A 17,750-nucleotide genomic window follows, 5' to 3' on the forward strand; every position below is an offset into this window, starting at 1 on the left:
TTAAGTGCCGTGTTAAAGGGAAAGGGAGCCTAAAGGTTTCATTTACTATTTCCAGGACAGTTTAAATATACCTCAACCTCACATAACCTTACTTTTTGCATTTCATAAATTAATATTTCCACCTTGCTTATCAATTCCTGTATTCATATCACCAAGAAAATAGAGAAATCCTATTCCTTCTAAACTCCCACAACCTATTAATAAACTAAGCCTCAAAACTTATTTAGACTTTAATTACAGAGAAGGAAATAATTTAACAAAAAAATATTCTTCAAGGAAATGATACACGTCACTTTATTTCTGTAATATATAATTATGAAAAGATAATATTTCCTCTTAGAAATCAAACATATCACTGAAGCTATTTACAACAGGCTTTCAGTAGTAGTTTGGCAATGAAGAACAACGGAAAAAGTTGGATAGATAAGGTCACACAGTAATATTAGTCACTGATTTAGTAATATCCAACAACAGACACATTCAAATTGCCATAGCTTCTGAAAAAAATATTTTATGAAGAAATTCCAAAAATGGTATTTATAACACTTCCCCAAGTTATTGAATCTCCTCTGGAGAGTTTAAAGACAGGGACAGATAAGGCTATCTATGACTTTCTAAGTCAGGAGCTTTTACTTCTTTAACAATGACCCACAGTACCACAGTAATAAAGAAATACATTTTATGTCAGAATATACGTATGCATGTATACCTACAAATATGTATGCATATGGAACTAAGTTTCACAAAAGAATACTTACTCTAATTATGTTTGCTATTCTTTACTATTCCTCTCCTTTTCATTTTTGTAAACACTGTTCATGGCCACTTAACTGATTTCATGTGAACAGCTACAAACCACAGTCTGGGAAACACTGGTCTGAAGGTAATCTCATACTGGATTACAGCAATCAGGTAGATCCAAACCCTGTGCCTACAAGCCCTGGGATTCCTTGGCTGTGTCTCAGGAGCCATGTAGAGGAGCTGGAGGGAAAGGGTCAACACACACAGACACAGGCCCTGCCCAAGTGAACCAAAGCTTCTCAGCAATTTCTTGGGGTTTCATGTAAGATTTAATTTAGAGGCAAGGGGGAAAAAAGGTGCTCAATTTAAAAACTCAAAAGTTTCAAAGTCACTGAGTTAGATGACCTTTCCCCCTTCCAGTGTATGAGTCTAGAAATAAATATTTACTGCAAACTATAAAAAAAAAACAAATCTATATATCACCATAGAATCAAAACCACAAAAACAACCAAAATACTGATCACTCAAAGCTTTATAATTTATAATGTTAGAATTTCTCAATATTCTGCCTGATTAAAAGTGCTGAAGGCATCACAGTCTCCCCTTTAATTCCCTCGCCATCCTACAGAAACAACCTCCAAGGCTTCTCTTACTAAAAGTACCTACTGCTCATAGTTCTTATTAACAAGGCAATTTTATATTTGCTAAAAATAGAACATATTACCAAGTAAACAGACTAAGCCACGTGAATTACTGGGCTCCTTAGACACTGATTAATTTGAACAAATCAGTGTTGTCAAACCAAAAACTCGGCAACTTTCTTAATTCATAAAAACATGTATCCTCCCACTGGAGTTACCTCCAGCCAAAATATACCGAGTTGGGTGCATAACGTTGATGGAACACACAGAGGCAAGGCATTCTCCACCAAGAAAAGAGTGCACCCACTTTCCTCTCTCATGGAAGACTTCCACTCGCCGTGGATGGGCCATGCTGCCGACTATGATACAGTCTTCTTGTTTAGGGTCCCACACAGCTTGGAACCTGGTCAGCCATCTCCCAGTAATGGTGTTGTGCCTAGTGAAAAAAAACGATTTTTTTAAAGGACAGTAGTGTTAAATAACTCCAGGTAGCATGGGCAGAGGGTAAAGATGGCATTGCTCCCAAATGCTGATATTCTCTGCCAAGTTTCTTTTCATTAAGTTACTGCGTCACCAACAACCTAGTCTCATCCTTCATGCAAGACTGAAACTCAGGACAGAGATGATGTATTCTGCATTTTTGAATCTCCAGTGCTGGGTATAGTGGTTTGTGCTCAGTGGAGGGTAACTAAATGTCTATTGAAATGGCACCTTTTTTGTTCACTATTTACTAGCTCAATGGACTACTCCCCTCCTTTTTTTTTAGCACATGCAAACAGAAGAAGACCTAGAACAAAGAAATATATAATCTAGGTTTTTGTTGTTTTAACAGGATCAGCTATTTCCCATATTTGTATTCCCCTAATAACCAAACCCTGAAATCATTTTATATTCCATACAACCTTAAAGTTAAAAATACATCTGGAGCTCAAAGAAGAAATCACAAGGGAAATTAGATATCTGCAGACAAATAAAAATGAAAACACAACCTACCAAAATCTACAGGATGCTGTGAAAGCAATAGTAAGAGGGAAATTTACAGCAGTAAACATTAGAAAAGAAGAAAGATCTAAAAATCAACAATCTACACCTCAAGGAACTAGAAAAAGAAGAACAAACAAAACCAAAAGTCAGCAAAAGGAAGGAAATAATAAAGATTAGAGCAGAGATAAATGAATTACAGAATAGAAAAACAGAAAAAAATAAACTAGGAGTTGGTTTTTTGAAAAGATCAACAAAATTGACAAGCCCTTAGCTAGATTAAGGAAAAAAAGAGAGGAAATGCAAATCACTAAAATAAGAAATGAAAATGGGACATTATAACTGATGTCACAGAAATTAAAAGGATTATAATACTATGGATAATTATACACCAATGAACTGGACAATCCAGAAAAAATGAATAAATTCCCTGACAAAGGACTTCCCTGGTGGTCCGGTGGTAAAGAATCTGCCTTCCAATGAAGGGGACACAGGTTCGACCCCTGGTGGGGGAACTAAGATCCCACATGCTGAGGGGCAACTAAGCCCATTCACCACAACTACAGAGCCCACACAATCTGGAGTCTGCACGCCACAACCAGAGATAAGAAAAACACATGCCGCAACTAGAGAGAAGCCCGCACACCTCAACGAAAGATCCCACATGCCTCAATGAAGATCCCACGTGCTGCAACTAAGACCCGACACAGCCAAAAATTAAATAAATTAATTATTTTTAAAAAATTCCCAGACACATACAATTTACCAAGACTGAATCATGAAGAAATAGAAAATCTAAATAGAACTATAACTAGTAAGGGGATTAAAATAGTAACCAAAAACCTCCCAACAAAAAAATCCCAGGACCAGATGGCTTCACTGGAGATTTCTACCTAACATTTAAAGAAGAATTAACACCAGTGCTCCTCAAACTCTTCCAAAAAACTGAAGAGGAGGGAACACTTCCCAATTCATTCTGTGAGGCCAACACAGATACCAAAGCCAGACAAGGAACCTACAAGAAAAAAAAAAAAAAGCCTACAGACTAATATTCCTGATGAATATTGATGTAAAAATTCACAACAAAATACCAGCAAACCAAATTCAACAGCACATTAAGAGGATTATACACCATGACCAAGTTGAATTTATACCTGGGATGCAAGGATGGTTCAACATATAAAACTCAGTTAATGTAATATACCACATTAACAGAATGAAGGACAAAAATCATAAGATCCTCTCAACCAGTACAGAAAAATCATTTGACAAATTCAATACCCTTTCATGATAAACGCTCAACAAACTAGGAATAGACAAAAACTATCTCAACATAATAAAGGCCATATATGAAAGGCCCACAGCTAACATAATACTCAATGATGAAAAACTGAAAGCTTTTCCTGTAAGATGTGGTAAAAGGCAAGAATGCCTACTCTTGCCATGTCTATTCAACATAGTATTGGAAATTTGGTAGGACCAGAAAACTGGGTAGGACTAAAGACTCCACAAACACACAAAAAAACTAAACAATTTCAGCAAATTTACAGGATACAAAAATCAACACACAAAAATGAGTTGCATTTCTACACACTAAGAATGACCAATCCAGAAAGGAAATTAAGAAAACAATCCCATTTACAATAGCATAAAAAAGAATAAAATATTTAGGAATACATTTAACCAAAGATGTGAAAGATTTGTATACTGAAAACTACAAAACATTACTAAAGCAAACCAAAGAAGACACAAATAAATGGAAAGACATTGTGGTTGTGGACTGGAAGACTTAATATTGTTAAAATGTCTATACTACCCAAAGTGATCTATAAAATTCAATCAATGCAATCCCTATGAAAATCCCAATGGCATGTTTTACAGAGATTGAGAAAAAATCCTAAAATTGATATGGAAACTCAAGGAACTACAAACAGTCAAAATAATCTTTAAAAAGAAGAACAGGACTTCCCTGGTGGCGCAGTGGTTAAGAATCCTCCTGCCAACGCAGTGGACATGCGTTCAAGCCCTGGTCCAGGAAGATCCCACATGCCGCAGAGCAACTAAGCCCATGCACCACAACTACTGAGCCTGCGCCCTAGAGCCCGCAGCCACAACTACTGAGCCCGCATGCCGCAACTACTGAAGCCCATGCACCTGGAGTCCATGCTTCACAACAAAGAGAAGCCACTGCAATGAGAAGCCCGCACACCACAACGAAGAGTAGCCCCTGCTCGCCGCAACTAGAGAAAAGCCCACGCACAGCAACGGAGACCCAATGTAGCCAAAAATAAAAAAAAAAAGAACCAAGTTGGGGGCCTCATATTTCCGGATTTCAAAACATACTACAAAGCAACAGTAATCATGACAGTGTGGTACTGGGATAAAGACAGACACTACAGACCAGTAGAACAGAAGAGATCCCATAAGTGTACATGTACATGGTCAAGTGATATTCAACAAGGGTGCCAAGACCACAAAATGGGAAAAGGACAGTTTCTTCAACAAATGGTGCTGGGAGAACTGGATATCCACATTCAAAAGAATAAAGTTGGACAATAATCTTATATTATATACAAAAATTAACTCAAAGTGGATTAAAGACCTAAACATAAGACATAAAACTATTAATAAAACAGAGGAGAAAACATAGGGGAAAGTTTCAGGACACTGAATTTAGCAAAGATTTCTTCAATATGACACCAAAAGCACAGGCAACAAAAGGAAAAACAGACAAATCTACATCAAACTTAAAAACTCTGTGCATCAGGGGCTTCCCTGGTGGTGCAGTGGTTGAGAGTCTGCCTGCCGATGCAGGGGACACGGGTTCGAGCCCTGGTCTGGAAAGATCCCACATGCCACGGAGCAACTAGGCCTGTGAGCCACAACTACTGAGCCTGCGCGTCTGGAGCGTGTGCTCCGCAATGAGAGAGGCCACGATAGTGAGAAGCCAGCGCACCGCAATGAAGAGTGGCCCCCGCTTGCCGCAACTAGAGAAAGCCCTCACACAGAAACGAAGACCCAACACAGCTATAAATAAATAAATAAATATTTAAATATTTAAATATTAAAAAAAAACTCTGTGCATCAAACGAAACAATCAATAGAGTGAAAAGGCAACCCACAAAATGGTAGAAAATATTCATGAATCATATATTTGATAAGGGGTTAATATGCAGAATATGTAAGGAATTCCTATAACTCAACAACAGCAAAAATTATGCAATTCAAAAACGGGCAAAAGACTTGAATAGACAGTTCTCCAACGAAGATACACAAATGGCCAACAAGCAAATGAAAAGATGTTTAACATCACTAATCATTAGAGAAATTCAATCAAAACCACAACGAGATATTACCTCCTTAGGATAATCACTAACAAAAGGACAGACAGTAAGTGTTGATGCATATAAAGAGAAATTAGAACCCTGGTGCACTACTGGAATGTAAAATGGTTTGGCTGCTATGGAAAAACAGTACAAAGTTTCCTCAAAAAATTAAAAATAGAATTATCAGATGATCCATCAAAATCCCCCTTCTGGGTATATATCCAAAAGAATTCAAAGCAGGTTCTTAAAGAGATATCTTTACACCCATTTGTTCACTGCATTATTCACAATAGCCTAGAGGTAGAAATAATCAAAATGTCCATCAACAGATGAATGGATAAAGAAAATGTGGCACATACATACAGTGGAATATTATGCAACCTTTAAAAGAGGAAGGGACTCCCCTGGTGGCGCAGTGGTTTAGAATCCGCCTGCCAATGTAGGGGACATGGGTTCAATCCCTGGTCCAGGAAGATCCCACATGCCGTGGAGCAACTAAGCCCATGTGCCACAACCACTGAGCCCAGGCTGTAGAGGCCTCAAGCCACAACTACTGAGCCCGTGTGACACAACTAATGAAGCCCATGTGCCTAGAGCCCGTGCTCTGCAACAAGAGAAGCCACTGCAATGAGAAGCCCGCGCGCCACAATGAAGAGTAGCCCCGACTCGCCTCAACTAGAGAAAGCCCGTGCGCAGCAACGAAGACCCAAAGCAGCCAAAAATAATTTTTAACATCTTTATTGGACTATAATTGCTTTGCAATGGTGTGTTAGTTTCTGCTTTATAACAAATTGAATCAGTTATACATATACATATGTTCCCATATCTCTTCCCTCTTCCATCTCCCTCCCTCCCACCCTCCCTATCCCACCCTTCTAGGTGGTCACAAAGCACCAAGCTAATCTCCCTGTGCTACGCGGCTGCTTCCCACTAGCTATCTATTTTACGTTTGGTAGTGTATATATGTCCATGCCACTCTCTCACTTTGTCACAGCTTATCCTTCCCCCTCCTCACATCCTCAAGTTCATTCTCTAGTAGGTCTGCGTCTTTATTCCCGTACCTAGAGTCTGTCATACAGAGTGAAGTAAGTCAGAAAGAGAAAAACAAATACCGTATGCTAACACATATATATGGAATATAAGAAAAAAATAAATAAAGAAATGGTCATGAAGAACCTAGGGGCAAATATGGGAAAAAAATAATTAATTTTAAAAAATTAAATTAAACAGGAGGAGATCTTGTCACATGCTAGAATATGGATGAACATCAAGGACATTATGCTAAGTGAAATGAACCAGTCACAAAATGACAAATACTGTATGATTTCACTCATATGAAGTATCTATAGTAGTCAAAATCATATAAATGGAAAGTAGAAAGATGGTTGCCAAGGTCTAGGAAAAGGGGGAAAGAGGAATTAATGTTTAATGGGCAGTTTCAGTTTTGCAAGATAAAAAAATTCTAGAAGTCTGCTGCACAACAATGTGAATATACCTAACACTACTGCACTGTATACATATAAATAGTTAAGATGGTTAATTTATGTGTTTATAACCACAACTAAAAATAAAGTAAAAAAAAATTTTTTAATATATTTGGGGCTCTTTACTGCTCTCCAAAGCAAAAAACAAAGCACTGCCTTTTTATTCTCTATATTGTAACACCATTAGCAACCCTTTCTTACTAAAGAAATATGAACAATGGAGAACCACACTTCCCTCTGCCACTCAATGACCCTATCTCTACTGACCTCTGAATCATCACACTAGATAATTTTTTTAAAATATGCATTAGAAACCAATAAACTAGAATTAATAAAGTTTGAAAAAGGAAATGAAGAGGGAAATTCTGTGAAAAAGAAAACAAACATGCTTAAATATAGCCTCTACAGACTATAAAACTCATGAAGCAACAATCAACATACATTGCACACCCTGTCCCCAACTTCATAAATACTAATAAAGAGGTATGTCTAGGAAGAAGGCATCGCATAAAGTTTGATGTAAAATACATACATTAAAAGTAGCAGATGCAAAAAAAGAGCAACCGGGCTTCCCTGGTGGCGCAGTGGTTGAGAATCTGCCTGCTAATGCAGGGGACACAGGTTCGTGCCCTGGTCTGGGAGGATCCCACATGCCGCGGAGCAACTAGGCCCGTGAGCCACGACTACTGAGCCTGCGCGTCTGGAGCCTGTGCTCCTCAACAAGAGGCCGCGATAGTGAGAGGCCCGTGCACCGCGATGAAGAGTGGCCCCTGCTTGCCACAACTAGAGAAAGCCCTCGCACAGAAACGAAGACGCAACACAGCAAAAATAAATTAATTAATTAATAAAAACTCCTACCCCCAACATCTTAAAAAAAAAAAAAAAAAAAGAGTAACCAAACAAAGTAAGTGGGAAGGTGGGGAAGCCCTCCAAGCCCAGAACAAACAGGTGCAAATAAACAGAGCTTCAGCTAGCCTCACCAGCAAGTAAGTCTCAATAAGATAACATGAGTAATTCAGGTTGGAATAAAGCCACATCTTAACCAAAAATAACCACCCAGAGGCAGAGAACAGCTACTGACTAAAAGAGATTGAACCTCTTTACAGAAACAGGAAACCTGGAAGCAAGAACCCTTCTGTATAGGATAGGAACTAGCAACCTGGAACACTGGAACAATGTAATACAAAATCAGACCTATTACATCTCCTTGATAATCAGATGTCCAATGTATGCACTCCAACAAAGACCTCATAGTAATCCAGGGTCTACTTTATTTGGCACATGGAAACCTACCTGATGGTGGTGAGAAGAGGAATCTTCGAGGATATACAGCTGCTGTCAAAGATTCTACAAAATAAAGAGCAAGAATAAAGGAGCACACTCTTTATTGTTTCTTGAAAATTTTCTGAAATATTATCAGTATATTTAACAAGCTTTTCACTGGTTCATGATATGAAATATGATTGTTATCTTAAAATATATAGGATCAGCCTCTAACAAACCTCAGCTAATATATTTACAAAAGTTACAAAGAATATTATAAAATTCAGTGCTTATAATTTAGTGTGGAAATTACTTATTTAGACATTATTACTCCAAACTTAAATGTACATTCTAAAGTGATAATCTAGACTCCATATTCAGATTCACAGTAATATAGGTCATACATAAGGGATGTAGTCTGAAAATGCAAAAATAACCTAAAAGTGCATGCATGTATCAAGGGAGACTCATCAGTTGAGGGCGTGATAGTGTCACTTCCAGATTCTGGCGAGACTAAGACTGTCCAGTGGCCAAGGGGAGGAGTTCTTGTGGGGCAACTGGAGGAATCCAGAAGCCTCCACTAGGTACCCTGGCAGACAGAAACTAACCGAATCATCACCACCTCCCCCTTCTCCTTGTGCCTAGCTATTCCACTGAAATTTCTTGGCACTGGAGCTTATTAACTAATTAGATTACTAGAAAGCCAAATCACTAATAGCTAATGTAACAAGAGTAAACTCTTCAGTGCAAATGAACAGGAATGGGACAAATAAGTAGCCCTTAAGACAAAGAAAACTGCGTGGGTGGAAAGGGGACACTGGGCTGCCACTGTCTGGTGACTAAATCTCTTAATGTATTACCTGGTAATGCTTACACACTTTACTAGAAATTAACTGGGTACCTGTCACACACTATAAACCATGTTCTTCCCAATAGATGGGTCTAAACAGAAATTAGGTGCCTTTCTAGAGCCTGGCCCATAGCATACATTTAACAGATACTTGTTGAATGAATAATGAACGAATTCCAAAATCACTTAAGGTAAAACTCTCATAAACAGAGAATTGCTTGCAATGTTAAGCAAAATCAGGGATTTTAGAAGAGAACAAAATCATTTCCTTTGTGATTGTATTAACATTCTCCACATCTTTTTTAATTGGCATTATTTTCTATTTTTGTTCAATTGGTTTATATTACATTTTAAAATCCATTTTTAGGAAGTAGCTATAGAAAGGTATCAAAGCTAAAACCATAAAATTTTATCCAGTAGTTTGTATAGAAGCCCAATTTTTGCTACCTTTTCTGCCTGCCCATGGCCTGGGGCTCTGCAACTTCGATTCAGCACTTCACTTGTGGGGTAGACCCCACTATCTCCAAAGTAAGAGCTTCTCCCTATGCTAAAATTATCTGCCTTCCAAGATATCACAAGCCTGATTTCAGTGCTAAAAGCAAAGACTGACATCACTCTCCAGGGTAGCTACAGACCTTCCTTGCCAATCTCAAGGAAATCTACAGATCCCAAAACTGCTGAAAAGCCATTAAGTACAGGTCATTGATCTTTGGGAACTTAGACATGACTATGAAACAATAACACCAGTGATATAATAAGGAGCGATAGTCAACAAAGCTACTGTTTAACACAGTAACTACAGACTCTAGATTCCTTAACAAGTATTTCTGTCTTCCCAATTTACCTCAGCTTACAATCAGCACATGTGGTTACTACTCTGTTACCAGTAAGAGGTGAAAAATAGGCAGAAGCGATGCTCTTTGTGTGTTCAGTCAAAGAAATCAAAGGCTTTCTTCTACTGGGATTCAGGCACCTTGCATCATAAATATGAATATCCCTGTAACAGGAGGAATAATTCTCAGTGTTTTCACAGTATACATAGTAAGACTCTACAATAGCACTGAACATAAATTAGACACTCAAATACTCACTACATTGAATAACAGTTAAGACAGAACCCTCTAATCTTCTATATTAATTTTAAAAACACTGGTATAGAGTAAAAAATAAGAAAATTTTCAAAATTATAGCATATATATGTAACCAGGTGGGTATAGAGAGACAAGATTCTAGCTGGTTTTCTAATCTATCCAAGAAAAAAGTTAACACAGACCAAGAAGCTATAGGTTACATGGAACTTTTATATTTTTTACGTACGTTCTTCTCAAAAGACTAGAAGTAAACACGAGGCCAAGGAAAACAAAAATGTATATTTTTTCAACACTTGCGCTATTTATTAAATCCAAAAGAATCTCTCATTAAAAAAAATCACGTTAAAAAAAACCCAAAAATGCTCAATCAGTGTAGAAAGGAAAATTATTTGGTCTGTGGGTATCACAAAAAAAGTCAGAAGTCCTTGACCACCAAACTAAAACATTATTCCTAACATTAAAAGGCCTAAATCATAAAATTTCATGAAGGACATACCTTAATCCCGCAGTGATAAAATACTGTCTATGCACTGGGTGGACATGTACAGTTCTTATTTTGCTCAAAGAAGAATTGATAAGTTTCTCACAAGAAGTTCCAGGCGTCCGCCTATCCACTAGTGACATACTTCCATCCCAGTGACCTACTATTAAAGTGGAGGCATCTTCTGCCAAGAAGTCAAAGGAGGAAAAGCTACTTCTTTCATCTCTATATACCTAAGGATATAAGTAACAATCAACTTATGTAACACTCTTCTTTTAAAGAAAGCCAATGCATAAATTCTTTGTTAAAAGAGTAACAAAACACTTAACCCAAATAACCTCATTTATCCTCCCTTGATCCCCACAAGAAGCATAGGGCAAAATGGTAATCCCCTTAGATGGAAACTAAGGCATTGATCAGCTGTGAGACTGCAATCAAACAGCCCATCCACCCATGTCAGGGCTACATCCCAAATCTCTTAAATCCAATAAACCTCAGATGCAGAGCTACCCTGTGAAACTTACTAGGAAATGGACTGAATCTGAATCTTACCCAGTTGAAATACCTTAATATACCAAGTAACTTTGCCAACTAAGTCCAAGGTATATGGCTTGAATGCTCACCTACTCTTGGTGGAAGTGTAAATAGATACAAAATTTTTACAGCAATCAGGACACACCTATCAAAATATTTAATGCTTATACATACCCTTTGACCCAGTAATTTCACTAAGATATATATAAGGATGCTTGCTGCCAGACTGCTTATAACAGCGATAAAAAGCAACCTAAATGTCCACCAAAAAAGATCTGGTTAAATCATGATGGTACATCTCTACTTTGAAATACCATGCAATGCTAAAAAAGAATGAGGTAGATTTGTGCTATTAACTGTCCAAGATATACTAGTAAATGAAAAAAGCAAGTTGCAAAAAAGTATGTATATAGTGTGAACCCATTAGCACAAAGAAAAAAATCTGTATCTATATGCTTGTAAGTATATGTGTACTTTCTGGAAGCATACACAAAAAATACAAAGGTTACTTCGGGAGAGTGGGAATGGGGAAAGGGCAGATTTAGTTTGCACACCCTATTTACTGTAAGTTTGTGGGGTTTTTTTGGTTGCACTGGGTCTTCGTTGCGGGCTTCTCTCTAGTTGCGGCGTGCAGGTTTAGTTGCCCTGCGGCGTGTGGGATCTTAGTTGCCCGACCAGGGATCAAACCCACATCCCCTGCATTGGAAGGCGGATTCTTAATCACTGGACCACCACAGAAGTCCCCTACTGTAAATATTTTATCATGAGCAGGTATTATTGTTATAACTTTTTAATCACTTACAATCCACAATATTATTACTTTGGGCTCAGGGCTCACACATATAAGGAATAAAAAATAAATGTTGTAGAACGTGTCAGTACTCAAGTAAGAGAGAATTACCACAATTCTTATCACTGAATCATGAACTGCTACTGACTTTTAGTTTTAATAACAAGTATTACTATAAACTGAGATTAACAAATTAATACACCAAAGGTATCCCAACCCCTATACCAAAAAAAGCCCAATATACACAAATGAAACTTGAAGTATTCAGTCATTATATTAAAATAGTTAAGTGCACGGGATTTGGAGTCAGAGAGACTCAAGTGCAAATTCTAGTTCTGCCATTTATGTCCTTCAGCAAGCTAATAAACCTCTTTACCTCAGTTTTTTCAACTGTTAAATGGGGAGAACATTACCTATTTCATAGGGTGTTATTAGGCTTAATAATATATATAAAGCACACTCAGGTTAGTACCTAACACAAGGTAATTGTTCAATCAGTAGTATCAGAAGCAAATTACTGATACATGCAATATCATGGATGAATCTTAAAAACATTATGCTAGGTAAATAAAGCCAGACACAAAAAGCTACACACCATTTGATTCCATTTACTTGACATTCTAGAACAGGCAAAATTATAGGGACAGTAATCACATCAGTGGTTGCCAGGGGCTTCAGGAAGGGGGAGAGGACTGACTACAAAGGGTCATGAGGTAATTTTTCCGAGTGATGGAAATTTTTTATGTCTTGATTGCAGTGGTGGTTAAACAGGTATATACAATTTGCCAAAACTTATAAAACTGCACACCTAACAAAGGTAAATTTTACAATATGTACTGTATACCTCAATAAACCTGACTTTTAAAAAAATAAATAAGTGTATAACTCTTACAACTCAATACTGAAAACACAGATAACCCAACTAAAAAATAGGCAAAAGATCCAAATTTCTCTAAATAATTACAAATGGCCAATAAGCAGATGAACATGCTCAGCATAATTAATCATTAGGGAAACGCAAATCAAAACCACAATGAGGGCCTCCCTGGTGGCGCAGTGGTTGAGAGTCCGCCTGCCGATGCAGGGGATACGGGTTCGTGCCCCGGTCCGGGAGGATCCCATATGCCGCGGAGCGGCTGGGCCCGTGAGCCATGGCCGCTGAGCCTGCGCATCCGGAGCCTGTGCTCCGCAACGGGAGAGGCCACAACAGTGAGAGGCCCGCATACCGCAAAAAAAAAAAAAAAAAAAAAAAAAAAACACAATGAGATACCACTTCATACCCACGAGGTTGGCTATACTCACCACTAACAACAAGTGTTGGAAAAGATGTGGAGAAATGGGAACCCTCACATATTGCTGATGAGTATGTACAACAGTGAAGCCGGTTTGGGAAACAGCTTGGCAGTTCATCAGAATGTAAAACATAGAGTTACCACATGACCCAGCAATTACACTCCTACGTATATACCCAAGAGAAATGAAAGCACACAAAACTTGTGCATGAGTGTTCATAATGGCATTATTCGTAATAGTTAAAAATGGAAACAACCCAATTGTTCATCAACTAATGAATGGATGTGTAAAATGTGGTACAGCCACACAAGGGAATACTATTCAGCCATTAAAAAGAATGAAGTACTGACACATTCTACAACATGCATGAACCTTGAAAACATTTTGATAAGTATAGAAGCCAGTCACAAAAGACTATAAACTGTATGATTCCTTTTATATGAAATGTCCAGAACAGGCAAATATGTAGAGACAGAAAGTAGATTAGTGGTTTTCTAGGGCGAAAGGGGCAACTGGGAGTACTTGATAAGCAAGGGGTTTCTTTTGGAGGTGATACGTATTCTAAAATTAGATTGTGGTAACAGTTTCACAACCCTATAAATACACTAAAAACCACTGGACTTTACACTTTAAATGGGTGAATCGAATGGTATGTGAATTATATATCTCAACAAAGTTGTATTAAAAAATAAGTACAATCAGTTATTATTAAGTGGCTGATAAAACATAGATGTACCTTCAAATTTCAAACTCCAACCTTCCTGTAAGCATATAAACAAATACAAAACAGAATGTGACTTGCATATATAACTATATGGTATGCATTAATAACCAAAGTGCTACCATTAAACAGTTTAAAGAGGACTTTTCACAAAAATTATTTCATTTAATCCATGATTAATAGCCCATCCATTTCCACTAAGGATTTTAAATATCAATGTTGCTCTTAAAAACCTATTTTTAAAAAGGTAAAAATAGAAATTAAAAGAAAAAAAAAAGCAAAGACACCAGTAAAAAAAGAAACTGGGGCCTCCCTGGTGGCGCAGTGGTTGAGAGTCCGCCTGCCGATGCAGGGGATACGGGTTCGTGCCCCGGTCTGGGAGGATCCCATATGCCGCGGAGCGGCTGGGCCCGTGAGCCATGGCCGCTGGGCCTGCGCATCCGGAGCCTGTGCTCCGCAACGGGAGAGGCCACAACAGTGAGAGGCCCGCATACCGCAAAAAAAAAAAAAAAAAAAAGAAACTGTGTTTCTTCTAATTGTCAGTAATTAGGAAATCAAGTCTGACCAGCAATACATTAACAGTCTTGAAAAGTCTTTTTTTCATATGGTTAAAAACAGACTTAAAAGAAATTAAACATCCTCATTTTTAAAAGAAAACCCAAAAACTATTAGCTCTCAAGAAGAGAGAAAAAGTCTTCCCAACTATAAGAAAGATCATTTTAGGAGTTCAGTGAAGAACAAAAGCAGTTACGTATTATACTATAGCTATTAAAATAATTAGTTAAAAACTCTTTTATAAGTAATTATGAATCATCTATACATAGAATATTAGAATAATTACAAAGACAGAATGCGTTAACTTTGAGTACTGGCTTACATAAGAAAATTAAGGCATAAAATTAGATCATCAATTAATATTTATGATGGTAAGCCATAATCAGTGATAATACCCTGTTTTCTTCATTGTCTATCACAAATAAAATGCTCTTATACTGAGGACCTCTAAAAACTTTAAAAGTCCCATTCAAAATAAGCTAAAGAATGAAAACCTACATCTAAACCATCCTAAATTTCACAAAGATTAAAATCCATATAAAAAAAGAGTTTGTAGGAATTCTCTTAATGAGGAAATCTGATATGGTTAAGTAAATCTGAAAGCTCACTTGAAATATGTTTGTTGTAACATTAAGTAATAGATATTTAAGTAGTAGAACAAAATGTAATCACTGGGATCCAATATTGTGAGGATTCCTCAGGCCTTTGGAAGCTTCTGGCCTACCCAACCAGAGATCAAACCAATTTGAAAACCTCCAAGGGTAAGTAGTCTGGTTAACTTGGTAGACTATCTCTGGGAGGATGGACAGTCACGAGTATGAGACCAACATCTTTCAACTATTCTTAAACTTCAACTTAATCTTACCTTGCAGGGGGTTAGACTAGCCCAGGAAAAGACCTTATCCTCAACAGGTGGTTATGAATAAACCTGGCCTAAGATGTTCTGAATGAAACCACTTAGGTGTCCATTTCTTGCCAGAGTACAATTATATGACATCGAATGGCAGTTTTTCATTCTAACTTCACCGGATAAAAACAGCTGAGCTAATCTCTCTACCATCAGCTATACACGGCATATAAGAGATGATAAATCTTAGCTAGAAGACAAAAAAACAAATTTTATAGTTTCTGTGTTACATTACTGGCCAAAAGTTTTGGACAATGTGTTATAGAACTGTTATGTGATGAATTTCTCTAGTCTTTTTTGTCACATCTAAGACTCATCCCGACAAAATTCATATCTGCCAAGGCTAGAAATAATGAACAAAAGTAAAATAATATTCCAATATTTTTTCCTGAATAAAAGAGGACAAGTTTTAAGCCTTAAAATAGAAGAATAAGTTATTTTATTTAAAAGCTTTCTGCAAAAATAAAAAATAAGAGCAAAAACTTACTATGTACCAGGCTGTTTTAAGTAAATTCTTTATCTACATTAACTCATTTAATCCTCATGACAATCCTATAAGGTAGATACTATTACCATTCCATTTCAAAACTAAGGAAATTGAAGCACAAAGAGGTTACGCAACTTGCCAAGGTCACACAAATAGTAACAGATGGGATTTGAATTTAGGCAGTGTAGTTCTAAAGTCCCTATTCTACACCATCTCACCCAGTTTGATGGTATAATAAACATTCATGTGGCATTTCATAAGGAATCCAGAATATCACCTGAGGTCCATATGTAAACACATTAACATTTACCTCTTCAAAAACAGCTCTGGAAAAATCCCCACAGCGTAATGTGCCATCATAGCTCAGTGACAGCAGGTGAGCTGGATTGGCAGGCGAAAAGTAAAGACAGCTAACTGGTTGACTATGGGGTTGAAAAATATAAACTCCATCTTCTTTAGGTTGGTGAGTCTAGGATAGAGTTGGGGGTGGGGAGAGAGACAAAAACTGGTGAAAAGCAGTAATATTTTCTACACCATTATGTCATTAAACTGATTGTATTATATTCAGTCTTAGTCTATAACTGTACCCACCTTCCCACTCAGAAAGTCAGAACTAGAAACTTTAGACACTCACTAAGTTACTTTTTCCTAATTTTCAATCCAACAAAATTAAGTCACATTTATTTTAATAGTTTCCAGCTTTTTGCAACTAGCCAACTAGTTTTTCATAATACAGAGGGAAAAAATTACTGCTTATAATGACTTCAGTTCATGAAATTCTCAGGAAATGGGAAATTTACTTTTATTTCACATGCAGAATAATTCTTTACTACCTAAACTTCTATCAATACCACTCCCACTTTGCTTGCTAGGTGTGCTTCTATACAAGTATGTCATTCTCAGCTCAATTTTCATAAGGTGTTTGGTCCTGGCACAAAATGATAGTTTTAAAAATATTTTATCCCCTAAATGCCCCATGAAAAATGCATGTACTTGAGGGACTTCCCTGGTGGCGCAGTGGTTACGAATCTACCTGCCGAGAGAGGGGGAAGATGGCAGAAGAGTAAGACGCGGAGATCACCTTCCTCCCCACAGATACACCAGAAATACATCTACACGTGGAACAACTCCTACAGAACACCTACTGAACGCTGGCAGAAGACCTCAGACCTCCCAAAAGGCAAGAAACTCCCCCACATACCTGGGTAAGGCAAAAGAAAAAAGAATAAACAGAGACAAAAGAATAGGGACGGGACCTGCACTAGTGGGAGGGAGCCGTGAAGGAGGAAAGGTTTCCACACACTAGGAAGCCCCTTCGAGGGCGGAGACTGCGGGTGGCAGAGGGGGGAAGCTTCGGAGCCACGGAGGAGTGCACAGCAACAGGGGTGCGGAAGGCAAAGCGGAGACATTCCCTCACAGAGGATCGGTGCCGACCCGCACTCACCAGCCCGAGAGGCTTGTCTGCTCACCAGCCGGGACAGGCGGGGCTGGGAGCTGAGGCTCGGGCTTCGGTCGATCCCAGGGAGAGGACTGGGGTTAGATGCGTGAACACAGCCTGAATGGGGCTAGTGTGCCACAGCTAGCCGGGAGGGAGTCCGGAGAAAA

General features: G+C 38.0%; 1 protein-coding gene across 10 annotated transcripts in view; it reads right to left on the reverse strand.

Annotated features, from left to right (window-relative positions):
• Positions 1-267: 267 nt before the first annotated feature.
• WDR76 (WD repeat domain 76) overlaps positions 268-17,750 on the reverse strand; it is a 73,697-nt gene continuing 56,214 nt past the window's right edge. For all 10 annotated transcript variants that reach the window (XM_081229907.1, XM_081229908.1, XM_081229906.1 and 7 more), the window contains 5 exons: positions 16,456-16,614; positions 10,874-11,091; positions 10,131-10,283; positions 8,467-8,520; positions 268-1,818 (listed from right to left, as the gene is read on the reverse strand). In XM_081229907.1, coding sequence (XP_081086033.1) covers positions 1,563-1,818; positions 8,467-8,520; positions 10,131-10,283; positions 10,874-11,091; positions 16,456-16,614 — 840 coding nt within the window. In that variant the 3' untranslated portion in view covers positions 268-1,562. The remainder of the gene's footprint in view (positions 1,819-8,466; positions 8,521-10,130; positions 10,284-10,873; positions 11,092-16,455; positions 16,615-17,750) is intronic.

This window comes from Mesoplodon bidens (genome assembly GCF_964165515.1).
Source record: "Mesoplodon bidens genome assembly, chromosome: 3".
NCBI classification, from domain to species: domain Eukaryota; kingdom Metazoa; phylum Chordata; class Mammalia; order Artiodactyla; family Ziphiidae; genus Mesoplodon; species Mesoplodon bidens.